This window comes from Phalangium opilio, unplaced genomic scaffold (genome assembly GCF_054372755.1).
Source record: "Phalangium opilio isolate 3A_F unplaced genomic scaffold, DU_Popi_V2 ptg000003l_1, whole genome shotgun sequence".
Lineage (NCBI taxonomy): Eukaryota > Metazoa > Arthropoda > Arachnida > Opiliones > Phalangiidae > Phalangium > Phalangium opilio.
In genome coordinates this window covers 5,985,362-6,001,590 of record NW_028324145.1, presented here as the reverse complement: position 1 = coordinate 6,001,590, position 16,229 = coordinate 5,985,362, and the positions used below count along the sequence as shown (strand labels likewise).

Sequence of the window (16,229 nt, the reverse complement as noted above, 5' to 3'; positions counted from 1 at the left end):
TCCCGCCATAAGTGACCAGCTGGTTTATAAATAATCCGCGTGTACCTTAGTTTCGCGCCTAATTATTGGATTGCACGAAAATGTATGTAGATTTTTCGCCTTTGAAAAACCTTTTACGTGTATGCAAGTATAATCGCGCGTCTACATGGAATCATTTTCATAATTGCAATTCTCTCTCTCTCTCTCTCGCTCGCTCGCTCTCTTGTGCTCCGGGAACAAAACAAAAATCGAGAGCTTTTCCTCTTGAGTGGAAACTAGGAAAAAGAGAGGGGTACCACACCTTTCATCCGATCCAACCCCCCAGTTTCTGGGGCGTCGCTATATGTGGACGCCAAAAACCTAATATTGATCATATCACGGGAAACTCTATCGAGAAACGTTTAAAAATAGTGTAAAACCAACCGTAAAACGGAAGAGAATCTTTTAGAGAGTATGTCAGTCCATTTTTGAGGGTTTAAGCGTTGCCGAAAGTTTTTTCGAATTCATGTTTGGGGACCGTTTTTGGAACCCCGCAGCGTCAGCAATGTGGGGGATATGGCCGTTGATCCTTTGGGGGAAATGTTGATTGTCGGACGGAAGAAAGTGTTATTGGAAAACGCAAAAACCCTACTCGCAGCCAGGTAAGTTGACTACTTAGGTATTGAGAATTTATACAATCTTTCAAAGAATATCGAACTGATATATACAAAAGTGTATAGTAATGATAAGGTCCTAAATTCTTCACCTAGCAGCACCCTATCCTCTAAAAAACTCAACTTAATCAATTTCATTTGATTTTTATGAGGTAGTAGATATTAACGAAACGTCTGACAGTGTGTAGTTCATTTGTGTTTAAGCCACGTAGCCTTATTCTACAGTTCTACACGACTCGTAAGCAATTCAATATTCATGAAAGGAGTGAAGAAATTAGTACACCCCATAAATCTTCTAAAATATTTCAGTATAAAGAAAACTTACAAAAATCTTCAGAATAAAATATTCTTAACGCATGCGTCATTATTCTTTACAATTTTTTCTTTTACTACTAAATAACCCTATATTTTTTATATTATTATGTTTTGGGGGGCGTTTAAGAAAGGGGAGGGGTTTCAAGAAAGAAAAAAAAGGGCACTGGCCTCTTGCTTATAATTCTAGATTAAAGATCTCAATTTTCTTTTTATAAAGAAATCCTTTCATAATTAGTTTCCGGAAAAATCATTACAAATTCATGTACCTTAAAACCCTATACAGTGTTGTTATATACCGGTTTCGATTTTGACATCAAAATGATACTTAGACCTTTTAACAAGAGAGAGTGAAACTTTGTAGTCAAATTGGGTTTAGTTTTGGACTAAAAGATTACGCGGTTGACACGACATTCAGCTTCACTTTGAGCTAGAAACATTACTTCCTAGAACCCCCCATAGAGAATAGGGGAGAAGGGGGTTACAAACGTCATAAATGATTGTAGACCTTAGGTAACCATGGCAACCAAATAAGTACACAGAAAACGTTTCCTAAATCCTAAAAATAAAATTGACTGTTCCCCAGTGTGTGATTTTGATAAGTCCCACTAGCCATGGTTTATTCCGCCTTAAATGTATCGTAAAGCCTGATCTAAGGTCTAAATTGAGGTTAAACCTAAGGCGTAGTTTAGATTGAAGTCTCTTAGGTATCTTTCTCGCGGTTGAATGTCCGTGACCCGAGTTTTCGGATGGATTAACCTAACATGAATTACGACGGACAGTCTAGACTAAGACAGTTTTTCACTTGAAATCTAGAAAATCTCGATCCAATAGCAACAATGTCGTATTAGCCATGGAAAAATATGAGAAGATATCAAAGATCGGGGAGGGATCTTACGGGGTCGTGTTCAAATGTCGTCATAGAGAAACGAATCAACTTGTCGCGGTCAAGAAGTACGTCGAAACGGAAGATGACCCTCTTATCAAAAAGATAGCCTTAAGAGAAATCAGGATGCTTAAGGTATAGTCCGTTTTGTTTTTAATTGGAAGTAGATAATTTGGTGTGAGCTGCTAGAAAATCTTCTAAAGTGGTTAATAAACTTAACAGCAATTAAAACATCCAAACTTGGTGAATTTACTGGAAGTTTTCCGACGGAAGCGTAAACTTCATCTCGTTTTTGAGTATTGCGAACACACTGTCTTAGATATTTTAGAGAAACATCCCAAAGGGTAACTGTTATGTAGATTGCTTTATGTCTGATTAAAGCGCGAGCCATCTTTTGTTTGCGGGCTCCCCTCTCTTTGTATCCCTCTTTCATAGTTAGTTCGCGCTATGATCAGACATAAGTTGAATTAAATCAGCTATCAATAAACAAGCGATAATGAAATTCGTTATCTATTAGAGTTCCCGAGCAAATGTCCAAAAGAATAGTGTACCAAACACTACAAGCCGTTAGTTTCTGTCATCAGCACAATGTAAGTGTGTCTATTTTGGCCTATTTTTTCACGCCAAAGTCTCGTCTATTCTATAGTGCATTCATAGAGATGTCAAACCCGAAAACATCCTCTTGACAAAAGACGGGGTCGTTAAGTTATGCGATTTCGGGTTCGCGAGGACAATTAGTAAGTTTTATAAGACATCGATTGGAAACTGTAGCCAAATAAATGGTTTACACGTTTTTTGCGTAGGTCCCGGAGAGAATTATACAGATTACGTAGCAACGCGTTGGTACCGGGCACCGGAACTACTGGTCGGTGATACTCAATACGGTCCTGCCGTTGACGTCTGGGCCATTGGTTGCGTCACGGCCGAACTAATGAGAGGCGAGGCTTTGTGGCCGGGAAAGTCCGATGTTGATCAACTTTACCTCATAAGACGAACAATTGGTTAGTTTTGTTTGCAAAAACCTCCCTGCCTACTACGATAACTGACATTCGTAACCTAAAACAGGTGACTTAATACCAAGACACATGCATATTTTCAAATCCAACGATTTTTTTGCCGGAGTTTCCATTCCTGAACCGGAAGTAATGGAAACCTTGGAAAGCAAAATACCCAAAACCATTGACGACATCGGGATTGACTTCTTGAAGCGATGTTTGGACAAGGAACCACAAAGAAGGGCCACGTGCGAGCAATTACTTCGACATCCCTATCTTGGGAACTTAAAACTTCCCGATCACGATGATGACATACAAATTAGATTACGCAGAGAAAAGTCTAAAGTAATTATTATCGATTAATTGATAATGTTAAAGACTAACTATTTCTTGACCACATACAGGGCAACTCGCAATACGGGAGTCAACAAACTCTTCTCCCTCAGCTAGCCACTCACCATCACACGCTTCATCCGCCTTTGGGCCCTAATAATTCTATGTTGTCCGGGAATAGTCACGAGCAAAAACTGTTGTCCAGGTCGACCGGACCTCACGGAAACAACGGGGGAGGGGGAGGAGGCGGTGTAGGAGGTAACGGAGGCTACAGGCTGCCCAACATCTGACAATTTGACAACCAGGGGAGCTACTATCGTCCATTAAGGGGAGGAGAAACTATCATGGCATCCAATCCGGGTTTTATGAAGTAACTAACAAACAAAAGTGAACAGTTTTCTCTGCCTCTGAATTTCTTCATCTTCCTTTGTATACTTTTTCTTACAAAATATTTAACTGCTGAATCTTCAATCAAAATGATCGAAGAATGAATCATCCCGAACGCTACAGTGACTTAATTAATTTTTCATTTTAACGAGACGCGATCACACTACAGTTTTTGTGGTAATAAATGAATAGAAAAGGGTTCTAACCGTTACGATTTGACGCGGGAATCTGTGGTGTGAATGTGTCTCATATGACTACCTTTAAACTTATGGGTACGCGCTTTTACCAACAAAGTATATATTAATCCCAGAAAATATCAGACTTAAACATATCATTTGATGGTTGATGTATAGCTTCCCTGGCTGGGGATGTTGACAAAAAAAAAAGAATATATAATATAAACTAAATGAGTATTTGAGTGAAAGAAACTCAGAATGTGTAACACGTGACATTTCTAAGAGATGTCACACAAAGTGATGTTTGTAAAAATGTCCGGTAGTGTAAGTTCACACCTTTCCCCCCCCCCCACTTCGTAAATAATACACGAAGCTTATCTCAACCCTAAGTCATATGACTTACAATTAAAGTCATAATAATTCAAACACAATTTGTACGATTGTATTGTATAAAAAGTACGCAAAAAACCTTTAATTAAGCTTTCAATTTGTGAAGGGAAAGTAGACATAGTTTTCAGACTAGGAGGATTGATACCATTTACACCAGGAGGCCAGGCTATGTCCGCAAAGTAGCCGGGCCTCCTGGTGTAAATGGTATCAATCCTCCTAGCCTCAAAACTACTTTAAGAGTCGTTGAGAAAGTCTTTGAGAATCGCGTTAAATTTAGTTGGAGATTCCATATGAATCCAATGACCAATATTGGGTACAAATTCAATTTTTAATTTTTCTATGAACCTTCTAGATTGTTTGGCGGTTTCAGCCTGGTAGATATAATCCTTTTCACCCCAAATCATGAGAGTAGGTACCGTATCCCCCACGTAATCCATGGAACGCGTAGCACCACTTTTCAGGTCTTTGAAATAATCCCAAAAAGCCATTCTGTAGTAGTTTAGAGGCGGCGTGAAGGCTCCGGGTTGACTATAAATGTACTTGTAAGCTTCTAGCTCCTGTTCGCTGCAGACTTCAGAGACAGTCTGAAAAAGGTCGTCTAAGACACCAACGTCATCCATTCGTAGGACCCATTCGGGTAGATAAGGCAAAAGGAAGAATATGAGATGCCAACTACGTAACCATTGCAGCCAGTTAAAGCCGACTAGCGCCTCTTCTAGGGCGCGTGGATGAGGAGTATTTACTAGGACCAATCGGTCCACGAGATTAGGATAGCGGGAGGCCACGGAACAAGCAATGGCTCCCCCCCAGTCGTGTCCGACTAAGACGGTTTTCTTAGAATCGTGACCTTGGTATCGAATATTAAGTTTCAGATGCCAGAAAGAGTGGATTCATAAAATGGAACTTAGAAATTTCTCTCACCCAAAACGTCTATTAGTTCCTTAATGTCTTCAACTATCAATTCACGACTGTACGCTTTTTGAATCTCAGGTTTTTCTGAAAATCCAAATCCTCTCAAATCGACAGCTACAACTCTGGAAAAGGGTATTTAATTAGCAAGGGTTTATTTAACAATAAGCAAAAATTTCCCTACTTGTATTCATTTTTAAACTCCTTCAATTGATGTCTCCAAGAAAACCAAAATTCGGGAAAACCGTGTAGTAATAACATCAATGGTAATTGTTCCGAGGATTCTTTATTTGTATTTTCAACGCAATGTAGTTTCGCTTTTCGCAAAGACACCACCAAATGTCTACCTAATTTTGGGTCGGTCATACAGGCCGGTTGATTGAGTCGCGTCCGCGCTTTGAAGTATTTAGGACCGAACCAAATAAATTTCCATATCATCATTAAAATCACAATGTAACCGCAAATTGCTGCTGATAACAGCACCAAAAGTTCTTGCATGTTGATGAGAAGGTTAAACATCCCGAATGACGGCGTACGTCTACTCGCTTTTACATTAACATCGCGAATGAAAAATTAAATTTTTCCTCTTTGGTCCAGCCTCCAGGAGGGGGAAAAAATATCACGGACAGTTTTTCGATAAGGGTAATGAAGAAACCGGTATTGTAAGAAACGTGAATATATTAAATATTTATATGAATATTCAACTATAGCAACAATGACGTGTGCCATATAAATTTGAGCTTTTTATCGACTCCTTTAGTTCAATATTCCTGGTAAAATTTAGTACATTGTTTTTTATAGTTTATATAAAAACCTCGTACCTTAGTGAGTACTTCCTTCATTATTGGTGTTGTTCTAACTTTTAAAAATTCTAGAGGGCCGGTAGGCCCTTCTAGATAAGAACCCACACCCTCCCGTAATGTTAAAGAAATAATTCACAGATTTTAGGCTTAGCGTCCCATAGAAAAAGCATGGGATTTTTGGTGGTCCACTCCATCGAATAACTCAGAAACTACTTCGAAGTTAAGGTTCGGAACACTTTTGAATTATCAAGCAACTATTGAGTGTTGAACTTCTGAAGTTTGATTAAGAACAATTAATTCTAAGTATTTTATTTTAATTAATTTATAAATCATGGTAAAACCGTTACATATATTACACTGTTTGCGTATCATTTTATTCAGCCTTCGTCGGGTTTGTGGCGCATAGGATAACGCGTCTGCCTATGGAGCAGAAGATTGCAGGTTCATGTCCTGGCAAGCTCGGAGGTTTATTTTTACAGATCTTTTATTCAACATAAATGAAATAATCCTATAAATACAATGTTTGGATAATTTTTTTGTTGCGAAATACGGGCTTGTGGCATAATGGATAACGCGTTTGCATTCGAGGCAAAACATTGCAGGTTCGAGTCCTGGCAAGCTCGGTGTTTATTTTAACAGATCTTTTATTCGACATAAATGATATAATCCTATAAATACAATGTTTGGATAATTTTTTTGTCACGAAATACGGGCTTGTGGCGTAATGGATAACGCGTTTGCATTCGAGGCAAAACATTGCAGGTTCGAGTCTTGGAAACCGCGTTGTCTATTTTTGATGAAGAATCTTAGTATATAAAAGGGAAAATCCTTAAATAACAAACTTTCAATGAAATAGGCGCGTGGTTTAGAAATAACGTTTTTTTAAACCTATACAAAAAGGTCAACTAAACTTAATTGAGCCACCAACCGCCTTTTTGTGTGAAATAAGTTACCACCCGCCTATCTATGGTGAATTAATTTACCACCCTTCTACCAATTGTGAATTAATTTACCACTTCCCTGCCAAATGATTTAAAATTTTAATCTTTCCCATAAAATAATGAGAGGCACTTGGAGTGAGCCAACTGGAACATCGAATTAATGACGTTTGACAAGCATATTATTATTTTTATAATAGATTAATACAAATTAAGGCTGAAGGAACAGATATTATATAAAAAAGACTTGGTTTGCCCAAGCCATAAAAACAAAAGGATAAGAGTTTTTCCAGTTGTCTGAAGCGCGGATATTTTTTCTATTGAATTTTAAAGACAATCCGTATTTTACTACTCTTTAGAATTTAATTCAATCACCTGATTTTACTGCTAATGGACTAGTTTCCTAAAAATTAATTGAAATAAAATAATTACTTATCTCAGATTTTTCAACAACAATTCCATTTTCCTGAAACATTTAATCATGCATTTATTATTTTGAGGGATATCGTGTAAACTCAACCAACACTTCTAAAATCTTCCCCACAAGTACTGATATACACAGTTCAATAATTGTGACTGTGCTTAAAGAAGAAACGAACCTCTTTATCAAATATAAGAAAGGTGATAACAGCCCCCTTTTGTATTCGAAAAGACCGCATATAATACATAATTAATGAGAATATTATTTGAAAATTAAAGTACGTTCTCCATTGAAAAGAAAAAAAAATTCATGATAAAATGTTTCAGGAAAATGGAATTGTTGTTGAAAAATCTGAGATAAGTAATTTTTTTATTTCAATTAATTTTTAGGAAACTAGTCCATTAGCAGTAAAATCAGGTGATTGAATTAAATTCTAAAGAGTAGTAAAATACGGATTGTCTTTAAAATTCAATAGAAAAAATATCCGCGCTTCAGACAACTGGAAAAACTCTTATCCTTTTGTTTTTATGGCTTGGGCAAACCAAGTCTTTTTTATATAATAATTAATAGTTGTTATAAATCAAGGCCTTTTTTAAGAATTATTTGCCTCTCGAAGGTTTTTCTAAAGATTATTTTACCGCTTTCGTTGTTTATATGCCATTTCCTCCAAGATAATTCAAAAATTATCAAATTTAAAGATAAAAGCCACTTATTTTATGATTTTATCAAAATGTTTCGAAACTTTTTATCAGCGTGGATCGTCGATTCACAACAAACAATTCAAGCGTAGAATTGGCACTCCATGTTATTCTTTCGAAGATCCGAATAGGTAAAAGGCGGGGAGCTGCCACTTCGATAAAAAAAAAATAATTTTCCAGTTCCCGCAATTTTTCAAAATAAGTTTTTCCATGCGTTAGCGACATCTGCTCGGATGTTTTGGAACTTTATGTTGATTTTATGAGAAATTCGCTCATTGGTCGGTTTGTTTACAACGTGAGATCACCATCTGACCATCATGGGTCGTGTTAGCGGAGTTTCAAGAAGAAGAAAACAGAAAAATAATTACAACGTAAAAAGTATTAAAAGGCAAAAGAGGAAGGAAAAGAAAAAGACGAAAATTTTATGGTAAAATATTTCATTTTATTGTCTTACAAATCATAACTTCAAGAGTTTTATAATTAAGCCTTGGTTTGTTTTTTAAATGAGGAACACGTGGTATGAGTGCGGGGGGCGCGAAATTCAAATAGCTTAAGAACGCGTGGAAATGTCGCTAAGCCTTGGTGACGTTGATAATTTAGTCTTATTTCTTTACAGTAAACCCATTAAAGATGCCTGGGACTCAAAGAAAAGCCTTACTAAAAATATGTCAGACATGGGACTATCTGTAGACCCCAATATTACTATTCCACCACCTAAATACAAAGTAAAAAAGTTAAAAATGGGTCAGAGAATCTGGTAATAGGCTTAAACGTTTGTGGTTTTTCAGGACCAATTAGACCCAGACAAACTAAAGAAAAAGAAGGTTCAAAAGACTAAATCTCCCAAAGAACAAGTTGTAAAAGAACTAGAAAAAGAAGCTAATGTTGAGAGAAAGAGTTCACTACGTTTACCCAAGGATGTTGTTAGGTTTTGTGTATACATGATGGAAAAATATGGTGAAGATTATGCTGTAAGTTAGTTTTTAATGCAATTTTGGAGAGAATACAATATCTTGCAGTATTTAATTGACAAATACCCCTAGGCCATGGCAAAAGACCCTAAAAACTACTATCAAGAAACTCCCAAACAAATTCGGTACAGGATAAACCTACTAAAGAGGATTCCAGAACAATGGAATGCATATTTAAGAGCAAAAGAAATGGCTTCGGATGAAGATTCTGATGAAAATACATCCAATACAACGCCATAATTTGTCTTTTAATTGTAAAACCATCATTTATAATAAAGCTTCTCATGTCACTTTCCGAATTTTAAATTATTTTCAATTTTTGCATTAACATAATGAGATAAAATTAATTGGATTTCTCCAAACTGTGTGGGTTTTATTTACGTTTGGCATTTTCATTAAATTTAGATCAAACGTATGTAATGGCAAAAGTATATAGGTGAAAACAAAAAGTACACTTCATTGAAACTTGCTAGCGCCCTGTAATATGAGAATCCCTCCTTTATCCCAGAATAGTGTCGACCCCCCCTCTGCATGGCATGGGGAACAAACCGTGAATAGACTCGAAGTAGCGGATGCTAGCTCTAGTACCAAAAACTAACGTTTGGATCGCTAGCATCGTGTACTATTTTCAAAAAACCTATGACGTCAAGAAGCTCTTCCCTGATTGGTAAGTTCGTGTAGGGGGTGAGCGGAGGGTAGACTGCATCTCAGCCAAAGGCAGGGAATTTTTAATGAAGGGTACTTTTTGTTTTTATATCTATATACTTTTGATAATGGGAATGGTTTTTCCGCTGAAAGGGACCTCAAATTGACAGCTACGTAATATTTTTGTATTATTGGGAAACACCTGCAATGCCTTTTCTTCCCAAAAAGAGCCATAAATCAAGGGTGTTTCGTTTATTATACCTTTCATTCTCTTCTGAAAAATATGACTAGTCAAAATGGTTGCGTGACTATGAGACTGTACACAATGTAGTGGGATTCTTTAATTACACTTTGGAATATTCCGCTAGCAACTTATTCCACGTATAATATGTATTTTTAAGCAACAACCTCGGTTGCCAGTACAAACCCAGAGTTAGGAAATGTCATACCATATCTGATCTAATTTTCTACCGCCTCAATTTAATATAAAAGTTAGGATAACGTCTGATAAATTTAATTTCATGTCGGGTTGGAATATTTCTTTCTGACAGTATAAAAATAGTGGGAGGGTGCGCTTGTTTTTCACATTATTCGTTTGTCTGAGAGATCGTTCGCAACTTCCAAACGCATTCAACTATGAAAACCGCCGTGGCTTTGGTAAGATAATTTTACAACTTCTTTCGTAAACTAATAATAATATACCGTGGGAGAGATTTTAGCCGGCGATCAGTTTAGATAACACGTAGGTGTTATGTATTACAGGGAAAAGGGATATAAATTATGCGTAAAGTAGCAATAGTCGGGTGGGGTAGCGGTTATCGCAAAAAGAGGGTTCCCGACTGTGGTAACAAACCCTTCTGTGTAGAGTTTGAAAGCTCTCTTCGCCACTTGTTAAAAGAAGTTTCCCTCCGCTTTCATTGGAATTTCCACCAAAACCTTGCTAAAGTTAACGGTAATAGCAGTAATACATATAGCTATAGGAATCATTGCGCCAACCATATCATCCATATGCGGGTCTTGTGGGTCGGGCTCGAGTACTTATCGTCACTGAAGGTTTTATTTAAAGGGGCTGACCGATCCCCTCTCCTTTTCTACCCACCCGCTATGCTAAGCTCTTGTCGAAGATCGTCGCTTGTCCCATGGTCTGAACAGCCCCTTTAAATACGTATTTGTAATGTAATAGCAGCCCAAAAAGTCATCTGAGTTGTGACGCGTGTGTGAAGAACGGTTTACGATACATTTGATATAAGTTGAACAATACAAGTAATAAAATAAAGGTATAGTCAAACAAGATTTATCTACTATCAAATCATTGGTTTGAAAAAACGTGTGGTTAGGTAAGGTTCAACGGCTAGCAGATAATTTTGTCATACATAATTCTTCCCATTAAATCCGCCTAGATAAGTTGAGAAAATGGCTACACAATGATGCATGTATTCCTGGTAATAGTATAGAGCGCTTTTCGGTTAGCTGTCGCATAGGGGCTAGCCACCACCCCCTCTATGCATTGTAAAGGGACCCTCTGTAAATAAGTCGCCGACTTCGTGTGGACATTCCTTCCTAGATAAAGCCTAGATTATTATTATTATTACCGTTAACTGATGAAATGAACCTTAGTTATTGGTCACCGAACTTTCAAAGCATGTGTTCGTATTAAACCCATTGTTTAATGATGTGCATAAACCTTTGTTTTTTATTGATTTAATCATATTAGAGGTAAATTGCGACTACTCATTTAATTACTTTACAACCGCATTTAAATCCCTTATACATTTTCCCTGCATCAAGACAGGTCGCCGGTGAAAGTTTCCACCCTGTAGATCAGTTTTTTGGACTCATATAATTTATTGAAAATTTGTAGATTCAATTGGCTGTTCTGGCTGTATATGCAGTAAAGTACAGTTCAGCCGATGAAGAATTGGGGAATTGCAGAAGTGAGTTCTTATTTAAGGAACATTAATAGAAATTATTATAATTAAACAATATTTACAATTTAATTACAGTTCCCAAAATACAACAGGATGATAATGGCATGTCGCCCACTTGTGCTGAATTAAAAAAACAAAGTGAATCCATGAACTCCGGTATGATGATCAAACCATACACTCCAAACTGCGTGGAAGGTACGGATGGGGAAGATAGTTCATTCGAGTCTAAACACTGCGATGGTTCAACTGGTTACTGTTGTTGCGTCAACCCAAAAACTGGTCAACCGTTGGACGGTGAAGAAAACATGAGAGGACCCACCGAAAAGGATAAAACCTTAAAATGCGACTAAAATTATCCACGTGCGAGAAATATATATCTACCATTAAAATTTAAATAAAAATATTTCTCTGATAATTTGTTCATGTCACATTAATAACTCTTTTAACTCTCTGGTCCCCGAAAATGGTAATGTAATTTATGTAAACGAGGAATACATACTTCTAATAGGAATTATTGCGTAGCCATTTTCACAACGGATCTAAGTTTTTTTTTAGTGGGAAGAGCTAGACTAATCGTTATGTATGACGAATTTTACCTCGCGACGCGTTGAACCTTCCCTGACAGACCTACCGTGCTACCAACCAATGAAATCACAGTTAGAAAGACGCTAGAATTACGACGATTGACGGATAATACTCAAGCCCGGCCCACAAAAAGCCACCATAGAAATTAACTAGGAAGATATAAGGGCACAATGATTCCTATCATCTTTATATATTCCTATGTAAACCCATTAGTTTGTTATCGAGCGCAAGTGTTTTGTAATGCAAGTTTAATTGCTTACTTCCTACTGAGGTGTTTAAAGGGAGCCTAAATTACAATCGTACGCGGAAGTTACTAGAAGCGTTACTAAAAGTATAAAAACATTAGTTTCACGCCAATCGAGCACCACTTTTCCATATTATTTTCAGTTGATAGAGAGTGTAATTTTAAGCAATGAGAACTTTAGCAACTTTAGTAAGTTTTATCTGTCAGGGTTTCTATGTAAGTGGAAAATTTACCAGCCAAACTTTTCTAGGTTATTTTGGTGCATTTTGCTCTTCCGTTGATCGAAGCGGGTCGGTATAGTTCTGGCTACACCAATTCTAAACCTAACCCGAATGCTATTCAACCCAATGGGTGCAGTAAGTGTCAGATTATAATCGCAAATATGATTTTTTAACTTCATTATACAACTAAAATTTTACAGTCCCTCTAAATACTGGTTTGACTTGTACCGAAGTTAGAAACCAAAATGGTAACTTATGGTAAAGATTGAAAGTTAAAGGTTGCAGGGAGTAATGAAACGTTTTATTCGCATAGGACCACCCGGTAGATTTATCCCAGAATGCAACAGCGATGGAAGCTACCAGGCACTACAAAGGTTTCCTTCTACCGGATATAGCTGTTGCGTGGATGCAAACGGCAAGCAATTGCAGGGTCCCGGAACTTATATTAAAGGCCCTGGTCAAAATGTAACCTTAGATTGTTAAGCTTATGTAGCCCAATTTTGAAAAATATAAACCAGTTAATCACCCCTTACCACGTTTTTCTTAATTTTCACAATCTCCTAAAACTTGCTATTAATTTTAATATTACTCCAAAACACAAGACAAGTTTAATTAATTATTAATTGCGTTTTATGCTCGTAAGAAATATTTCCAGTGTAAATTACTATCTAATTTGATTAAAAATAAATGGTGTGTTGGTCTAAATATTTTTGTCTGGCCTATTTCTATGATTATACCTCAAACCACACAAAATGCAACGTATCTCCCACCGCTATCGTGTGATCAGGTTGACTTATCTAAGGTATATTTTTATCTCCAGATTTTCTATAACAAAATATGGTTTTATACTATACATATTTATACATACGATACACGTGTTATGGACAAGGGGCTAATCACTATCAAATTCCCAGATTACGGATTAAGCGTAATCATTTTAGCACCGTCAAGGGCAGGGCTTTAAAGATAAAGCGTAATCGTTTTAGTACAGTGATTACGAAGAGTGATTTGCCCCCTCCGTATCGCCTAGATGAACTGCCTTAAAATATTATAGCATTCAAATAAAGAAAGTCATAATAAAATACATGGTTTTGACAAGTTTATATTCGATTCATTGTCCTAATCTGTCACAACAATTTTAAATATAATGGAACCTTATAAAAGGCGTAACCTCTACCCTTGGAAACAGATTCTTGACTCAGCTACAGGTGATTAAAGGTTAAAGTATAATTTAGTTTGAAAAAGTCGAACGTTTTCCAGTCTAGATTTCCGTTGAAGAGGAGACAGTAAAGACGTAATGAATTCGGTATTTCAGACACTGGTAAGATTAATCACTAATTTCCAAGTTAATTAAACTAAGAATACGAAAGATTTAAGCTTGAAACGACACCGTTTCAATATTCAAGCGATACAATATAATTAATTCATGTTAGAGCAAGGTTTCTATTCGCTTAAATATCAATGGTAACCGAGACCAACAGATAGGTTAGAAAAGGGTCACCACGCTTTTCTTTGTGGTCCAGAGTTAAACTGTTATCAAATATAATTCATCAACTGATTCGGCATATAACTATCCTAACAACAATTGGTTATTTGCACAATAGAAATAGCCTCAGTTTGAAATATAGTAAGTTAATCAACGTCACTTTTAAAAAATGACCTTTTTGACACTTTGGTGAGAAGAAAACAAATCGAACCGTATCGTGTGACTATGAGCCATGCCAAAATAAGTTTAACGCAATACCCGAAACACCTTTTCTCAAATATATAAATCGTTGACGTGGCGTTGACGAAATTCAACAATCAGAACCTTTTCTTTCGTGTCGCCAGTAACAACACCATCACAAGTTCTTACAGAGCCCTAATATCTTTGAATTGTTTTAAGTTTGATCCACAAAAATGTTCGAGGCACTTTACAAGATGTTTAAGGTGTTTCATTGTCCACCTTTTTGCTACAAAATTTGTACCAAGAAATATTTTATCGCATTAATAGCCGTAGTTTGTGTTTTGCAGGTGATCGTAACGTTGGCTACGTTCTTGCATTCGAGTAAGTTGTTTCGCACCTAACCCGCCCACGCTTCAAAATTCCCTATCTAATTTTAATTTGCGTGTATAGAACCGGAAAACATTTGCGTATCGGACAAGGACCCCTTACAATGCAACGATAATGGATTATGTCAATGCTGCTTGACAAACGGAACGGCTGCAACCAACGAGCCAACGGATAAACTTAAATACTGCGAATGTTTCTTTAAAAAATTGGAATCGAATGATCTACCGCCTAGTGAGTACAATACCTAGATTCTATGTTTTAGAAAGTAAAATTAATTGGTTCATTTTAGTGGGAAGATTCACTCCAAAATGCGAACCTGACGGAAGTTACTCTCCATTACAAAAGCACGGTTCAACGGGGCTTTCATGGTGCGCCCACCCAGAAAATGGAAATAACATCACGGAAAAGGGTCGTACGCTAAAAGCTTGCAAATGTTTAGTCGAAGAATTCTTAGCTAAAGACAAGCCCAAGGGTATATAGTGATAAATGCATGGTTCAAAAACAGTACGTGTTGAAAACTTAATTTCAATAAAATTTAGTCGGTAGATTCACGCCAAAGTGCGAAGAAGATGGGACATACTCTAAACTACAAACCCACGCTTCCATTGGACAATCTTGGTGCGTGGATCCAGTAACGGGTGAGTCTGTATCGGAAAAAGCCAGAGGAAAATACAAATCTTGCGAATGTCTGGTGGAAAAGCATTTGGCGAAACAGAAGCCCATAAGTAAATAACATTTAACTCGCGTAGTATAGTAACCAGCGTTAACCAAGATAACAGTTGGTAGGTTTACACCAAAATGCGAGGAAGATGGTACTTATTCACCAATGCAAACTCACGGATCAACTGGAATGAGTTGGTGCGTCGAACCAATCACTGGTCAAAACGTGACGGAGAAAGCCCGAGCTCTTTACGAAGCTTGTAAATGCGTCGTTGAGAGACACCAACTCAGCCAAGAAAATAAAAGTAACAACTCAAAATTAATTTATATCAATAACTTCAATCTTTGGAATCCCTTTTAATGAAACAGTCGGGAAATTCGTCCCAAAATGCGAGGATGATGGAACCTACTCCAAGAAACAAGTACATTCTTCCAGTGGAAAATCATGGTGCGCTGATCCTAAATCTGGAGAAAAACTAATCGAAAAAGCAAGAGGCGATTCTGAACTACTTTGCGACTGTATCATTCAGAAAACTCAGGCGAAGAAGAAAGATAAAGGTAAGTTTTCCGTTGTAAGTTTGAGAGCTAATCCTAACTATAGTTAATTTTGGGTCTTTAGTCGGGGAGTTTGTTCCATCGTGCGAGGAAGATGGGTCATTCAGTAAAAAGCAAGTGTATGGCTCAACCGGAATGAGTTTCTGCGTTGACCCAAAAACGGGAGAGAAAAAGACGGAGCCAAAGCGTGGAGAAGTCACTTGCGAATGAAGAAATAGAACCAATTTCGGTCGTAATACAAAACTGATTTATGGATTTGAATAATATTAAAGAATATTTCTACACCTTTTTGAAATAAATTTCCTTCAAGTTTAAAAACCAAATATGAAGGTGAAAATGACTCCTTCATTGAAGGGACAATTTAACTTTCCAGCACGGTACATGAATAAAATCTTATTTTTGACTTATTGACAGCTCCAATGTTGAATTGTTTCTCATGGTGATAAAATTACGTAGAAATGAAAACTCTTTCATAAACCGCGCGCGC

At 37.0% G+C, this 16,229-nt stretch overlaps 6 protein-coding genes across 7 annotated transcripts; 5 read left to right on the top strand and 1 right to left on the bottom strand.

Moving 5' to 3' along the window:
* The first annotated feature begins 122 nt into the window (after window positions 1-122).
* On the top strand, window positions 123-4,196 carry LOC149717331 (cyclin-dependent kinase-like 4). Of its 2 annotated transcripts, XM_089838073.1 has the most exons (8): window positions 126-620; window positions 1,761-1,965; window positions 2,053-2,174; window positions 2,348-2,420; window positions 2,477-2,567; window positions 2,634-2,831; window positions 2,896-3,170; window positions 3,230-4,196. In XM_089838073.1, exons 1-8 carry the CDS (start codon window positions 535-537, stop codon window positions 3,446-3,448), a joined length of 1,269 nt encoding a protein of 422 aa, XP_089694199.1. In that variant the 5' UTR covers window positions 126-534; the 3' UTR covers window positions 3,449-4,196. The 2 variants fall into 2 exon arrangements, with proteins under 2 accessions (XP_089694190.1, XP_089694199.1); XM_089838064.1 differs by having other exon boundaries at window positions 123-620; window positions 2,477-2,831.
* Window positions 4,197-4,289: 93 nt separating this feature from the next.
* Window positions 4,290-5,884, bottom strand: LOC149717330 (epoxide hydrolase 4-like). Its single transcript, XM_089838158.1, has 3 exons — window positions 5,205-5,884; window positions 5,033-5,145; window positions 4,290-4,958 (listed from the first exon to the last, which is right to left on the bottom strand). The coding sequence occupies exons 1-3, from the start codon at window positions 5,537-5,539 to the stop codon at window positions 4,345-4,347; spliced, it is 1,062 nt and encodes a 353-aa protein (XP_089694284.1). The 5' UTR covers window positions 5,540-5,884; the 3' UTR covers window positions 4,290-4,344.
* A 2,262-nt stretch (window positions 5,885-8,146) lies between these two features.
* LOC149717329 (nucleolar protein 16) lies at window positions 8,147-9,150 on the top strand. Its single transcript, XM_089838264.1, has 4 exons — window positions 8,147-8,307; window positions 8,497-8,605; window positions 8,669-8,851; window positions 8,924-9,150. Exons 1-4 carry the CDS (start codon window positions 8,198-8,200, stop codon window positions 9,089-9,091), a joined length of 570 nt encoding a protein of 189 aa, XP_089694390.1. The 5' UTR covers window positions 8,147-8,197; the 3' UTR covers window positions 9,092-9,150.
* Window positions 9,151-9,260: 110 nt separating this feature from the next.
* Window positions 9,261-11,836, top strand: LOC149717328 (uncharacterized). Its single transcript, XM_089838301.1, has 3 exons — window positions 9,261-10,153; window positions 11,358-11,430; window positions 11,500-11,836. The coding sequence occupies exons 1-3, from the start codon at window positions 10,133-10,135 to the stop codon at window positions 11,772-11,774; spliced, it is 369 nt and encodes a 122-aa protein (XP_089694427.1). The 5' UTR covers window positions 9,261-10,132; the 3' UTR covers window positions 11,775-11,836.
* On the top strand, window positions 10,313-13,070 carry LOC149717327 (testican-1-like). The gene is made up of 5 exons (XM_089838314.1): window positions 10,313-10,773; window positions 12,082-12,442; window positions 12,504-12,609; window positions 12,675-12,722; window positions 12,788-13,070. The coding sequence occupies exons 2-5, from the start codon at window positions 12,422-12,424 to the stop codon at window positions 12,955-12,957; spliced, it is 345 nt and encodes a 114-aa protein (XP_089694440.1). The 5' UTR covers window positions 10,313-10,773; window positions 12,082-12,421; the 3' UTR covers window positions 12,958-13,070.
* A 1,083-nt stretch (window positions 13,071-14,153) lies between these two features.
* On the top strand, window positions 14,154-16,136 carry LOC149717326 (uncharacterized). Its single transcript, XM_089838127.1, has 8 exons — window positions 14,154-14,403; window positions 14,488-14,521; window positions 14,591-14,758; window positions 14,817-14,999; window positions 15,067-15,252; window positions 15,307-15,492; window positions 15,557-15,745; window positions 15,807-16,136. Exons 1-8 carry the CDS (start codon window positions 14,374-14,376, stop codon window positions 15,950-15,952), a joined length of 1,122 nt encoding a protein of 373 aa, XP_089694253.1. The 5' UTR covers window positions 14,154-14,373; the 3' UTR covers window positions 15,953-16,136.
* Window positions 16,137-16,229: the final 93 nt, after the last annotated feature.

What these genes read in the sequence shown, in the direction of transcription:
- LOC149717331 (XM_089838064.1), top strand. Translation starts at nt 535, where the DNA reads ATGGCCGTTGATCCTTTGGGGGAAATGTTGATTGTCGGACGGAAGAAA. An exon ending in GTTTCTGTCATCAGCACAAT is followed by an intron (nt 2,421 to 2,476) that starts GTAAGTGTGTCT and finishes TCTATTCTATAG; the next exon opens with TGCATTCATAGAGATGTCAA. An exon ending in CCTCATAAGACGAACAATTG is followed by an intron (nt 2,832 to 2,895) that starts GTTAGTTTTGTT and finishes AACCTAAAACAG; the next exon opens with GTGACTTAATACCAAGACAC.
- LOC149717330 (XM_089838158.1), bottom strand. Translation starts at nt 5,539, where the DNA reads ATGTTTAACCTTCTCATCAACATGCAAGAACTTTTGGTGCTGTTATCA. An exon ending in GAGTTTAAAAATGAATACAA is followed by an intron (nt 5,146 to 5,204) that starts GTAGGGAAATTT and finishes ACCCTTTTCCAG; the next exon opens with AGTTGTAGCTGTCGATTTGA. An exon ending in GGAACTAATAGACGTTTTGG is followed by an intron (nt 4,959 to 5,032) that starts GTGAGAGAAATT and finishes TTCGATACCAAG; the next exon opens with GTCACGATTCTAAGAAAACC.
- LOC149717329 (XM_089838264.1), top strand. Translation starts at nt 8,198, where the DNA reads ATGGGTCGTGTTAGCGGAGTTTCAAGAAGAAGAAAACAGAAAAATAAT. An exon ending in AAAAAGACGAAAATTTTATG is followed by an intron (nt 8,308 to 8,496) that starts GTAAAATATTTC and finishes ATTTCTTTACAG; the next exon opens with TAAACCCATTAAAGATGCCT. An exon ending in TTCCACCACCTAAATACAAA is followed by an intron (nt 8,606 to 8,668) that starts GTAAAAAAGTTA and finishes GTGGTTTTTCAG; the next exon opens with GACCAATTAGACCCAGACAA.
- LOC149717328 (XM_089838301.1), top strand. Translation starts at nt 10,133, where the DNA reads ATGAAAACCGCCGTGGCTTTG. An exon ending in TGAAAACCGCCGTGGCTTTG is followed by an intron (nt 10,154 to 11,357) that starts GTAAGATAATTT and finishes GAAAATTTGTAG; the next exon opens with ATTCAATTGGCTGTTCTGGC. An exon ending in AGAATTGGGGAATTGCAGAA is followed by an intron (nt 11,431 to 11,499) that starts GTGAGTTCTTAT and finishes ATTTAATTACAG; the next exon opens with TTCCCAAAATACAACAGGAT.
- LOC149717327 (XM_089838314.1), top strand. Translation starts at nt 12,422, where the DNA reads ATGAGAACTTTAGCAACTTTA. An exon ending in TGAGAACTTTAGCAACTTTA is followed by an intron (nt 12,443 to 12,503) that starts GTAAGTTTTATC and finishes AAACTTTTCTAG; the next exon opens with GTTATTTTGGTGCATTTTGC. An exon ending in CGAAGTTAGAAACCAAAATG is followed by an intron (nt 12,723 to 12,787) that starts GTAACTTATGGT and finishes TTATTCGCATAG; the next exon opens with GACCACCCGGTAGATTTATC.
- LOC149717326 (XM_089838127.1), top strand. Translation starts at nt 14,374, where the DNA reads ATGTTCGAGGCACTTTACAAGATGTTTAAG. An exon ending in CACTTTACAAGATGTTTAAG is followed by an intron (nt 14,404 to 14,487) that starts GTGTTTCATTGT and finishes TGTGTTTTGCAG; the next exon opens with GTGATCGTAACGTTGGCTAC. An exon ending in GGCGAAGAAGAAAGATAAAG is followed by an intron (nt 15,746 to 15,806) that starts GTAAGTTTTCCG and finishes TTGGGTCTTTAG; the next exon opens with TCGGGGAGTTTGTTCCATCG.